The following is a 12,590-nucleotide window of genomic DNA, read 5'->3' as shown; positions in this document are numbered from 1 at the left end:
TGCCAAAATCCAGGATCTTAAGCTCCTCAGCCTCACCATAAACCTTAATCTGGGATATTTTTTTTTTTAGTCGAGTCAAGGCTCGTATAGGAGCTAACACATATAACAAATAACAAAGGAAGCAGGAGATAAGACGAGGCAAGAGAGGGAAGCACAGCAACAGTAGGGAACAGGGACATCAGGAGACCCATGGAAGAGAGAAAGCTGGAGCAGGGTACATGGGATAAACAAGCTGTATTTTTATATGCACAAGCTGGATATGCTGTATTTTTAAGGTGACCTCCTTTACTGTGCAAAATTGCTTCCAAACACATTTGCAAACAGGAAAAAGAGCAATCAGAGATTGCAAACCCTCGCCAGGATGCAGTGGTGTAGTCTAGTTTTTTTGTAGTGGGTATACTGTGATTTTTCCCTTCCAGCCTCATAGTCACCCGTCCCAGAGCGACGCGCCCCGGAGCGACACCCGTCCTGAAGCGACACCCCATAAGCACCACCACACTCACTAATGCATACAGTATGCATCTACACGTAATTGAGAGCATTCTGAAAGACTGGTCATGTGTTATCAACATCAATTTATTTTCAATTTTTTAGCAACAAGACTCAGCCAGTTAAGAGCTATTTAGCTTAGATGTTATGTGAATGTGTTAACAAATAAAGGTTGAAAAGGCACTTAACATCATCAAAGTATCCATACTGGGTTCACTGTGTTAGTCCACAAGCTCTGGAAAAAGGATGGAACACTAACAGACAGCCCAGCTCCTGTTCCACCTGGTTTGCTGGCAGTGTGCTTGGGGTGGGGTAAGAATGGGAGGGTGAGTAGCCTGGTAGTCTACAAAGCTTTCTAAATATGTTTGTAGTTGTACTCGGGCATCTGAGGTGTGCATTGCCTCCTTGCTTGCGTGGCAGAGCGATGGCTTCTCAACCATGTTGTGACGTACTTCCTTGCCTCAAAAAGTCTTACAGGGGGACCATTGATGCTGATCATCATCAAATTACTTACATTGGACAACAACAGTGTGGATCTCTTGTCCGTGCATACATTGTTCATGAGACTGAAGCCCCTTTCACACTCCGCAGTGCTGCAAGGGATGGTCTGCATGCATCGTATGAGTGGTTTTAGGCTTTCAGGCTCACTGTCTGGGTGCTCAAGGAAATCTCTCATACCATTAACTGCTTGCTCTTCACAAAGATTGAACCGCCTGCACAGTCGTTTCACTTGTGCCTCACCATGCCGTATACCAGGTGTTGATGGCCAGTTGTCTGTATCCAGAACGCTGAGATCATGAAGCATTTCACCTTCAAATGAGAGGCGCTTCTCCATGTTGTTTATCAGACTTTGTAGGAACTGCTTTGCATTGATTGGTGTGAGCTTTTCATTTGACTCCAGGGGAACCGATCCAAAATGTCCCATAGCCTGTGCTGTCAGTGTCTCCTCTGATTTCTCTCCTGGAGTGTCTTTGAATGATGCCAGCACTCTGATGGTGCGCTTCAGAAACTGGTCTGCTCTCAAGAGTGTGATTGAATGGGCCTGGAGTTGCTGAGACAGGTTTGCAAGTTCAGACAGTGCATCGTACATGAGTCCAAGGTCACACAGGAATTCCTTGCTTTGCATACGACGTGCCAGGCCTCTGTAAGTTTGTCTCTCTTTGCTGTTTCTTGTTTGGTCTCCCGCAGCATTTTCAAAGTGTCTGTTGAGTGCTTCATACGACCTCCACACAGCCTTTACAGAACGGAAGCTGCTGGCCACCCATTGCGTACTTAAAACTCTGCCAATTTTCAGGACTTGTGAGCCCACTTCTTGTGCTGCTTCCAGAAGCTGCCATGAATTTTTATTGGACTAACTGTAGAGATTGTGGATCTTCTCCATGAACGCCTTGAAGTGGTTGACTGCCTGAACCTCATCCACAGCATCAGATACAGCCAGTTCCAAACGGTGGTTCATGCAGTGCCATGTGAAGAGGTTAGGGTACCTTGCATTCAGCCTGGTTGCCACACCAGAGTTCTTGCCTAACATGACACTGGCTCCATCACAAACAAATGAGACCCAGTTCTTTTGAAGCCACTCTTCACTGAAGCCTGCAGTCTCAAACACTTCAGTAGAGCTTCTTCTATACCCTCTGCCCTTTGGCTCTCCAGCTCAACCAGCTCCAGGAACACAAATTCAGGAGTAGCTCCATCTACTGAGGCTTTCACGTTGACAATCATGGCAGATTTGTGGCTGAGAGATGTAGCCTCATCAATGAGGACAGACAACTTGCTTGAAGACGACACAATACTGTGAACTATTTTTTTCTGCATCTCTTTCGCTATGTGGTCCACAATTTTTGTGGAACTGTACCTTGAATGCAGACTAGTGCCCATGTTGACACCATTTTTTTCCTGAAGCTCAATGAGATTGTCATGGTCAGTGAAAGGTCGGTTCATCTTCGCAAGATAGTATGCTGTTCTGAATACAGCATCTGTCTCAGCCAACACAGCCTCTGACACAGCTCTCACCAAATCATCATCTGAAACTAGGAGAAATAAAAACATTGTATTCTGTTGACTACTGTACACAGACACACACAGACACACACTATTGTATATCTGAGCTGGCTCTCTTTTCTCGTTGTTTACAATGGGTACTACTGAGCATCGGGAGCTAGCCAAGCTTTCACAGTGCGCTCGAAGCAGCTAAGCTTGGCGCTGTTTAGCTAGCTAGCAACATACAGCTCGTTGGTGGACAAGCCATCTCTCCCTTTCTCCCACAATTATTGATCCATCACACTAACGTTAGTGAGGTTAGCTAGTTCTAGATAGAATTCAATATACCAACAATCCCATGCTGTTACAGTTATGTTAATGATAACTATGCTACTTTCACTTACCAGGTAGGGTGATAGCATCGGGCTCAGTTTCTGTAACGTTACCGCGTAACGTTAGGATAGCATCAACCTCATCTGGCTCTTTTTCTATAGTTTCTGTAACGTCAGTGTCACCCGAAGCGGCCGTAGCTTCAGGAGCAGGCTTGCGAAAACACTCAAAGAGTGTCGTTTGAGTGTGCTTTCGTTTCATCTTTCCGTTTCGTTTTTCTCCTTTATTGATTCACATTATTTTCGTGCCGAGAATGACCGCTAAGCAACTGTGTGGTTGTTTCTTGGTAGGTGACGTCAGATCCGGGTCACAGGTCACGGAAGCCCCAATGCCATTAGTCAGTGCTTCTTAACACAGACGGGGTGAATTTTATCAAATCAAATCAAATTTTATTCATGTAGTGCATTTTATGAATGAAAGTTATTTATATAGCGCATTTTATGAATGAAAGTGTGAAAGTTCCGTCACGAAACTATGTTGTTACCTATCCTCGCGCATTTTTAAGTGGGTATACGGAAATCCTGGACCTTTCCTAGTGGGTATACGGCGTATACCTGCATACCACGTAGACTACACCACTGCCAGGATGTATTTTCAGTGGTTTTAAGGCTTTTGTGTTAAAACAAATATGGCGGCAGAACCACGTGACCAATGACGTCATCATTATTGTTTTTCTAAACATTTATTCCTAGATTATGCTCAAGAAATTTCATCTTGATCGGATGAAGTTTTGTACTTGTCGAATTATAACGTCATAATGGAGGCACCCATGACATCAACATTAGCCTATTTTATTTCCCATGGAGAGTTCTTTACAATGAGCCATGTCTCAATTTTTTTCTATTCAGCACTTTCGGAGATATCGAGGTGCAAAGTTTTTCGGTTTTTTCAAGATAGCGGCCGAACCACGTGACCTATGACATCATATGAATGAATGAATGATCGTTTTAAGGCCATTTTCCCTGCTAGAGCGGGGGTTGGCCTTGCGGGCCCCATGAGCTCATGGTTCCCTGTTTGAGGCAATATTTTTATGGCCGGATGCCCTTCCTGAAGCCAACCCTTGGTCGCCTCTTACGATGCGCAGGGATACGGTGTACCTATTCTAAATCGGGGTACACACCGGGATCATTCATCCCAGCAAGCTGGTACTCAATTTGCCGACCTCGGAAGGATGACAGGCTGAGTCAATCCCCCTGGCGTTAATCTATCTATAATTCCAGTAATCTCTGTCTGTCTGTCTGTACGTTTGTTTGTTTGTCTGTGACCGCTGTTTCTCGACAACTACCGGTCCGATATACTTGAAACTTGCCAGGTATATTGCTGGGGACCCGAGGATGTGCCTTTTCAAGGTTTCATATTAATCGGACAATTACTTACCGAGCTATGTACAAAAAACGATTCAACCAATCAGAGAGCAGCGAACGATCGCGTGTGCCGAACGTGGCGGGCACACTCTGCCTCGGATGGCACATTTGAGAGCGTATTCATTTATTTCACGTTTGCAAACTATGTTGGCGTTAAACTATGTTTTACAACTAATAAAAACGAATTTGCGATTCATTCGCTTTCCTGCGCGTTTGTGTACGCGATGGCGATTTCTTTACCAAACTCCGGAAGCCGTTCGCTTTGGACCGAACCATTGCATGTAAATAGAGGGGGGGGATTGTCACCACTCGCAAGCCGTTCGCTTTGGACCAAACCATTTCATGTAAATAGAGGGGGGGGATATAATTTTAGATATATATATAGTACGGGCATGCCCTAGTTCAATTAATTCAAATTAATTCGACCTATGACATCATAATTATCATTAAAACATTCTACAGGTGGAGTTGCACCTATGGTGAAAATGTCCTGTCGATCGGACCAACGGTTGCAGAGAAAATCATATTTATTCTGTGTGGACGAACAAACAGACAAACAAACAGACTCAAATGCAATACCCTCTCCTCAGGCGAGGGTAACTAGAAGTCCAGAATGGCACTCGGTAGAGTGCATATACCTTTGCCAGGCTGAACAGTTTACATTTTGTATTCCACCGATAGGCTGCATCGAGATCCGGACCTGAACCAACATCGAATTGGCTTCTTGTCAACTAACCAATTCTCATCCACCTAGTTTTGTCATACCTATACCTATATATAGTTTTTTTGAAATATGCTATATATCGCTTTAATCCCCATCTCTCCATGGTGAACAATCACTTTAAAAATTAAAAATATTCTCGTATCCGGACCCGGATTTAGATCTTCACCAAAACCAAATATATTCGTTCTTGTAGCACGTCCAACCTGCCCACCTAACCTGGTGTTGGCTTAGCGGCTAGGGTGCCAGCTTAGGATTACCAAGGATCCTGGGTTCGAATCCCGGTCGATCACTGAATTAACGCCAGGGGGGTTGACTCAGCCTGTCATCCTTCCGAGGTCGGCTAATTGAGTACCAGTTCACTGGTAATTCCCTGTGTGTCGTAAAAAGGCGACAAACAGGGTTGGCGGCAGGAAGGGCATCCGGCCGTAAAACATTGCTTCAAAAAGGGGACCAAAAAAACAACAACAACCACGGTCCCCGAAAAAGGCCAACCCCCGCTTTGCGGGGAAAAATGGCCTCTAAACGGTGGTTTGGTCCACAACCACAAATGAGGTCCACAAATTTTGGTCGAATCCATCCACAACCTTTTGAGATATTCTGCTCACAGACAAAGTAAACAAGAAATAAGCCATTCAGAGCACGATACTTATGGTAGCGCCAAAACAAATTTGACCTCAAAAATAATTGGTGGTTAAATTAAATGACCAAATATGTAAATCCTCTTCAAATATCAAGCCATTGGGATAAAAATGAACGATTTTAGAAATTCGGCCTATGCTGACCTTTTGACCTTTAGGCCTCAAAAATAATTAATTGTTGAATTCAGTGACTCGATATGCAAATACTCTTCAAGTTTCAAGTCATGGGATGGAAATTGAGGATTTTAGAGATTTCACACATTGTTGACCTTTGGCCTATGTTGACCTTTTGGCCAATGTTGACCTGAAAATAATTGGTGGTTGAATTCAATGACGTGATATGCAAATCGTCTTCAAATTTCAAAATAATCAGATTTTATTGCTTTATGCAGTATTTGCTTCAAATAAATATTGCTTCAAATAAAATAATCAAAATTTTATTTTATTCAAATTTCAAAATAATCAATCAAATAATTCAAAATAATCAAAATAATCAAATAGCGAGCAGCTCCAGAGGCACACGAAGAAGGAGCAGTGCTTTATGCAGCTTTTTTGCAAATGTTTCCCGCACCTGAAAGCACTCATCCTGATGGTAAGGATTTTAGTTAATTTGACGAAGTTGTTGACCTTTGACCTCAAAATCAATAGGCTTCTTCCTTATGACCAACTCCACCATTTGGTGAAGTTTAGTGAAGATTGGTTTCAAATTGTGACCTGTAGGCAAATTGATATACAAACAGCCAAAAACAGACACACAAACAGAATAACGCATGCAACCAACCAATATACTGAACTGCACGTGAAAATCTATGATTTTCGCAAGTAACAAACAGACAGCCAGGGGTGAAAACATAACCTCGTGGCAAAGGTAATGAATAAGGACAAGCTCACCACTTTGCAAGTCATGTTTCTGGATATAACTGCGTCGAGTACTGATGTTCTGTTTCACACAAACACGTGCATGTGTGCAGCACTTAAGGACAGGATCCTTTGCTGCCAAAGAAAAGATAGCGAGCAGCTCCAGAGGCACACGAAGAAGGAGCAGTGCTTTATGCAGCTTTTTTGCAAATGTTTCCCGCACCTGAAAGCACTCATCCTGATGGTAGACAAACTACAAGTCAATCATCTTGAAGATACACACGCCAGAAAATGAGGATACCAGTATCTCAGTCGAATTCAGATTACATTTTCCATTGTTCATTAACAATAAGAAGAGCTCCATATTTTATTATTAAAAAGGAATGACAAAAACAAACCTTTCTTTCGCAGTTCACTAAACTTGCTCATCTCACTCCCTCGTTATTATTATTCTTTTTTGACAGACTCAATTATCGAGCTTCTTGTTGCATTGCAGTCTACATCAGAATCTCACATTCCCCATAATCCCTGCCCCGTCCTGTGCCTTTTTATTCTTATACAACGTCAAGACTCGTGGGAGAGCGAGAACACAGAACGGACCAGGACATAACTGATGGACGCAACAGGACGTTGATGGTGAACTGCGTGCACCCTGCAGAACAAAAGGATAACAGGATAAAGAGGAGGGGGGGGGGGGCAACACCTGGGTTGAGGAACAAAATAGAGGGAGCTTGGACAAATAATGGATGTGGGGAGCAAAATGCACGGGGTAAACAAGGTGCATACCGAAGCAAAACTGGAAATTTGGAAAGGGGTGGACTTGAGGGGGAAATTGGGTTAACCACGGTAGACGAGATCATGGTTTTGGATGGGGAGGGGGCAAGGAGATGATATTAGATGGTGGTGTACAGCTGTATTGAATATCAGAAGGGAAGAACGAGATTGCAGAGAATGTGGAAGTTGGTTCCAGAGGCAGGAAAAAATGGAATGAAAGAGTGGAGGTGAGCATTGATCCTGGATTTTGGGAGTTTAACAAGGAGGGTTACTGGCAGATTTGTGCACCCTGCAGACACCTGGGAGGGACAGAGCCAAGAGAGGCAGAGAGTGAAAGACCAAAAAGGAGGCAGTCAAATCTAGAGAGGCCACTGACCTGTCTGTGATGCAGGAGCAACAAATCTGCTGGTGAAGGAAATGTGCTATAATAACAGAGTTTGATACCATGAGTGAATTGCACACATAAAACACTATTTTCATTGAAACTGTTAACTTGTGAATACAAGACCGAATATTTTTCCTTTTGCATGAAACGCAAATTAAAGAGATACTGGAGCAATGAGATGGTCAGGCCATATGCAAGCATAATGTCTTCGTTTTTAATAACTGCCTGAGGTTTATCCATAACCTTTCTGGGGATGAGATGATGAAGTTTGTAATGATGGATAGTGCCTTTTCTGTGTTTAATAGCTCAAATATGTTGCAATATGCCACTGCTGCAATGCAAACAGCAATATGACCAATGATCGTTGAACATTGGATAACACTTTCTTTTTTTTTTCGTATATGAAATCCTCGTGTCCTATGAAATCCTATGAAATCCTTTGTATATGAAATCCATTAATCACACAAAAAGACAAACCGACACACAAAACACAAAAAACAAGGGGGGCGGCAGACAAGATGGGGAGAGAGGGGGAAGGACACAAACACAACATTTGAGAGCAGGGACATCGGGAGGATTTGGGGGGAGGTGGGAGAGGAATAAAACATATGAACACTGCAAGGACTCTGGGGTGAATTACCGGGGGTAGAAAAGATCAAGGTTTTCGATGGGGGAAGATAAGAGATGGTGGTGAACAGCTGTTTTAAAGACCTGGAGGGAGGAGTGGGATTGAAGGGAGTGGAGGAGTTTGTTCCAGAGGCGGGAGAAAAGGGGAATGAAAGAGTGAAGGTGAGCAGAGAGCCTAGACTTTGCCAGTTTAACCATAAGAAGGTTGTAGGCAGATCTTGTGCGACCTGAAGGAATATTGGGGGGACAGCACACAGAGAGAGCTGGGGGAGCAAGGCCAGAGAGGAGTCGGTAGAAGACAGAAAGACCACCAACCTGCCTGCGGTGAGTGAGTGAAAGACCCTCGGAGTTGACTACATCGCAGGAGATTCCAATGATTCTGAAAGCTTTGGCCTCAACAGCGTGAAGCCGAGCAAGGTGTGAGGCAGGAGCACCAGCCCAGAGGGGGGAACAGTATTCCATTGAGCTGCGGATGAAAGCCTTGTATGTGGTGAGGAGCTCAGGTGTGCCAAGGAAGGACTTCGCACAACGGAGGATGCCCAGTCGGCGACTGGCTTTGGAGGCCAGCTTGGAAATGTGGTTTTCCCAAGAAAGATCATGGCAGATAGTGAGACCGAAAAGCTTGAGTGACAGAACTTCTTGGAGAGGATTGTTGAGAAAGTAGATGGGAGGGTTGTCCAGTCGGTCCTTTCGGAGAGACATTGTAAGAGTGTGAGATTTGTCAGGATTGAAAGACATGTTCCACTTGTTTGACAAGTCTGTGATTTTGTCCAGGTCTGCAGAGAGTGAGGAGGCTGCAGACTGCCGATCTGAGGGATCAGGAATGGAGCGGCAGATAGTGGAGTCATCAGCAAAGAGATAGAGAGGATTTTCCAGAGAGTCGGAGAGGTCATTGATGAAGACCAGAAATAGCACAGGGCCCAGAACACTACCTTGGGGAACTCCAGCCAGAACAGGCAGGGAAGATGAGAGAAATCCATTCAGGGCCACACGTTGCCTATGACCAGAGAGGAAATCCGCAAGCCATGAGTGGAGATTTCCCTGAATACCATAGGAGGTGAGTTTGGTGAGCAGAGCTGGGTGCCAGACCGTATCGAAGGCACGTGATATGTCAAGTGAGACAGCTCTGATTTCCTGTTTGGCATTGACGACCTCCATCCATTGTTGAGACAGCAGAAGCAACATGTCCAGAGTAGAATGACCTGGTCTGAATCCAAATTGATGATCAGAGATCAAGCCATTGGAGAAGAGGAAGGATTTGATATCTGAAGCAATGATGGATTCCATGACTTTGCTGATAATTGGGAGCAGGCTGATTGGTCTGTAGTTGCAAGGATCTGTTTTTGCACCTTTTTTGTGTAAAGCGGTAATGTTTGCTGATTTCGAAGATGCTGGCAGATGACCTTGAGCAAAAGAGAGGGTGAAAAGAACAGAGAGAGGGTGAGATAGAGCGGCAGAGCAGGATTTTAGGACCCGAGGGCTGATGCCATCTGGTCCAGTTGCAGAATCAGAGTCGAGGTTTGATAAAAACTTCTCCACCTTGTCAGGAGAGAAGGACACAGAGTCCAGGAGCAGTTGGGTTCGACTGGGAAAGGTGGGAACAGAGAGAGATGGGTTTGGGACACAAGATTTTGAGGCAAACACAGAGTTGAGGCATTCGGCTTTGTCACGTGCAGTGTCAACTGTGTAGCCATTTGAGGTAAGGGAGGGGATGGAGGGGGAACAAACCCCAGAAACGGATTTGACCAGACGCCACCAGGATTTGGAGGAAGGAGACAGGTTTGAGAGTTCAATCTTGAGTGTGGAGAGATAGTGCTTCCTGGCACTCCTGAGGGTAGAAACACACTTGTTTCGAGCTTGGTGGAAGGAACTGAGATTGCCTTCAGTTGGATTTGCCTTCCAAGACGCAAAGGCAAGTTGTTTCAGGGCAACTGCCTCACCACAAGATTCAGTGTACCATGGACGGGAGGAAGGGTAAGACAACTGAAGACGAGATGGGATAAATCTGTGCATGAGAGAGAGCAGTTTGCTTTGGAAGAATTCCCAGGAAGAATTGATGTCAGAGGCATTAGAGATGGGAGACCAGTCCAGTTGATTGATGGCTGCTTGCAGACCGTGCCAGTCGGCCTGAGTGAAATGCCAGACTCGTCGGCGCTGAGGAGGCTCTCTGAGAATGGCCAGTGAGATGTCCACTTTAACAAGCACATGATCAGAAGAACCGATTGGAGCAGAAGAAGAGCAGCAGACATTTTTTTATTTTTTTTATTTTTTTGTATACAAGATCGAGGCTCGTGAAAGATCGAACATTTATCACACAGAAAGACAAACCGACAAACCGACACATAACCGACACATAGAACAAATAACATCGGGAGCGGTAGACAAGATGGAGAGAGAGGGGGAAGGACACAAACACAACATTTTAGAGCAGGAACCGAGAGACATGGAGACATCGAGAGATCTGTGGGAGGGAGAGGGCTTTGGGGGGGAGGCATGGGAAAGGGGGTGGGAAAGGCATAAAACATATGGACACTGCCAGGACTACCAGGAAAGAAGTTGGAATTACAAACAAGGTGGATCTGGGGTGAATTAGTGGGGGTAGAAAAGATCAAGGTTTTGGATGGGGGAAGATAAGAGATGGTGGTGAACAGCTGTTTTAAAGACCTGGAGGGAGGAGTGGGATTGAAGGGAGTGTGGGAGTTTGTTCCAGAGGCGGGAGAAAAGAGGAATGAAGGAGTGAAGGTGAGCAGAGAGCCGAGATTTCGGCAGTTTAACCATCAGAGGCTTGCTGGCAGATCTTGTGCGACCTGTAGGAATATTTGGGGGACAGAGCACAAAGAGAGCTGGGGGAGCAAGGCCGGAGAGGAGTCGGTAGAAGACGGAAAGACCACCAACCTGCCTGTGGTGAGTGAGTGAGAGGCCCTTGGAGTTAGCTTCATCACGGGAGATTCCAATGATTCTGAATGCTTTGCTTTCAACAGCGTGAAGACGAGCTAGGTGTGAGGCAGGAGCACCAGCCCAGAGGGGAGAGCAGTATTCCATTGAGCTGCGGATGAAAGCCTTGTACGTGGTGAGGAGCTCAGGTGTGCCAAGGAAGGACTTCGCACGACGGAGGATAGGTGTGAGGCAGGAGCACCAGCCCAGAGGGGAGAGCAGTATTCCATTGAGCTGCGGATGAAAGCCTTGTACGTGGTGAGGAGCTCAGGTGTGCCAAGGAAGGACTTCGCACGACGGAGGATGCCCAGTCGGCGACTGGCTTTGCAGGCCAGCTTGGAAATGTGGTTTTCCCAAGAAAGATCATGGCAGATAGTATAGTGCTTTATGCAGCTTTTTTGCAAATGTTTCCCGCACCTGAAAGCACTCATCCTGATGGTAGACAAACTACAAGTCAATCATCTTGAAGATACACACGCCAGAAAATGAGGATACCAGTATCTCAGTCGAATTCAGATTACATTTTCCATTGTTCATTAACAATAAGAAGAGCTCCATATTTTATTATTAAAAAGGAATGACAAAAACAAACCTTTCTTTCGCAGTTCACTAAACTTGCTCATCTCACTCCCTCGTTATTATTATTCTTTTTTGACAGACTCAATTATCGAGCTTCTTGTTGCATTGCAGTCTACATCAGAATCTCACATTCCCCATAATCCCTGCCCCGTCCTGTGCCTTTTTATTCTTATACAACGTCAAGACTCGTGGGAGAGCGAGAACACAGAACGGACCAGGACATAACTGATGGACGCAACAGGACGTTGATGGTGAACTGCGTGCACCCTGCAGAACAAAAGGATAACAGGATAAAGAGGAGGGGGGGGGGGCAACACCTGGGTTGAGGAACAAAATAGAGGGAGCTTGGACAAATAATGGATGTGGGGAGCAAAATGCACGGGGTAAACAAGGTGCATACCGAAGCAAAACTGGAAATTTGGAAAGGGGTGGACTTGAGGGGGAAATTGGGTTAACCACGGTAGACGAGATCATGGTTTTGGATGGGGAGGGGGCAAGGAGATGATATTAGATGGTGGTGTACAGCTGTATTGAATATCAGAAGGGAAGAACGAGATTGCAGAGAATGTGGAAGTTGGTTCCAGAGGCAGGAAAAAATGGAATGAAAGAGTGGAGGTGAGCATTGATCCTGGATTTTGGGAGTTTAACAAGGAGGGTTACTGGCAGATTTGTGCACCCTGCAGACACCTGGGAGGGACAGAGCCAAGAGAGGCAGAGAGTGAAAGACCAAAAAGGAGGCAGTCAAATCTAGAGAGGCCACTGACCTGTCTGTGATGCAGGAGCAACAAATCTGCTGGTGAAGGAAATGTGCTATAATAACAGAGTTTGATACCATGAGTGAATTGCACACA

At 45.1% G+C, this 12,590-nt stretch overlaps 1 protein-coding gene across 1 annotated transcript in view; it reads right to left on the bottom strand.

Annotated features, from left to right (window-relative positions):
- Positions 1-12,590, bottom strand: part of LOC144891394 (sister chromatid cohesion protein PDS5 homolog A-like) — a 189,640-nt gene that overhangs the window by 27,984 nt on the left and 149,066 nt on the right. Inside the window, exon 6 of the mRNA XM_078774905.1 lies at positions 6,474-6,678. Coding sequence (XP_078631031.1) covers positions 6,474-6,678 — 205 coding nt within the window. The remainder of the gene's footprint in view (positions 1-6,473; positions 6,679-12,590) is intronic.

Source organism: Myxine glutinosa, chromosome 1, assembly GCF_964187855.1.
Source record: "Myxine glutinosa chromosome 1, kmMyxGlut1.1, whole genome shotgun sequence".
NCBI classification, from domain to species: Eukaryota; Metazoa; Chordata; class Myxini; order Myxiniformes; family Myxinidae; genus Myxine; species Myxine glutinosa.
This window is presented reverse-complemented; position numbering and strand designations above follow the sequence as displayed.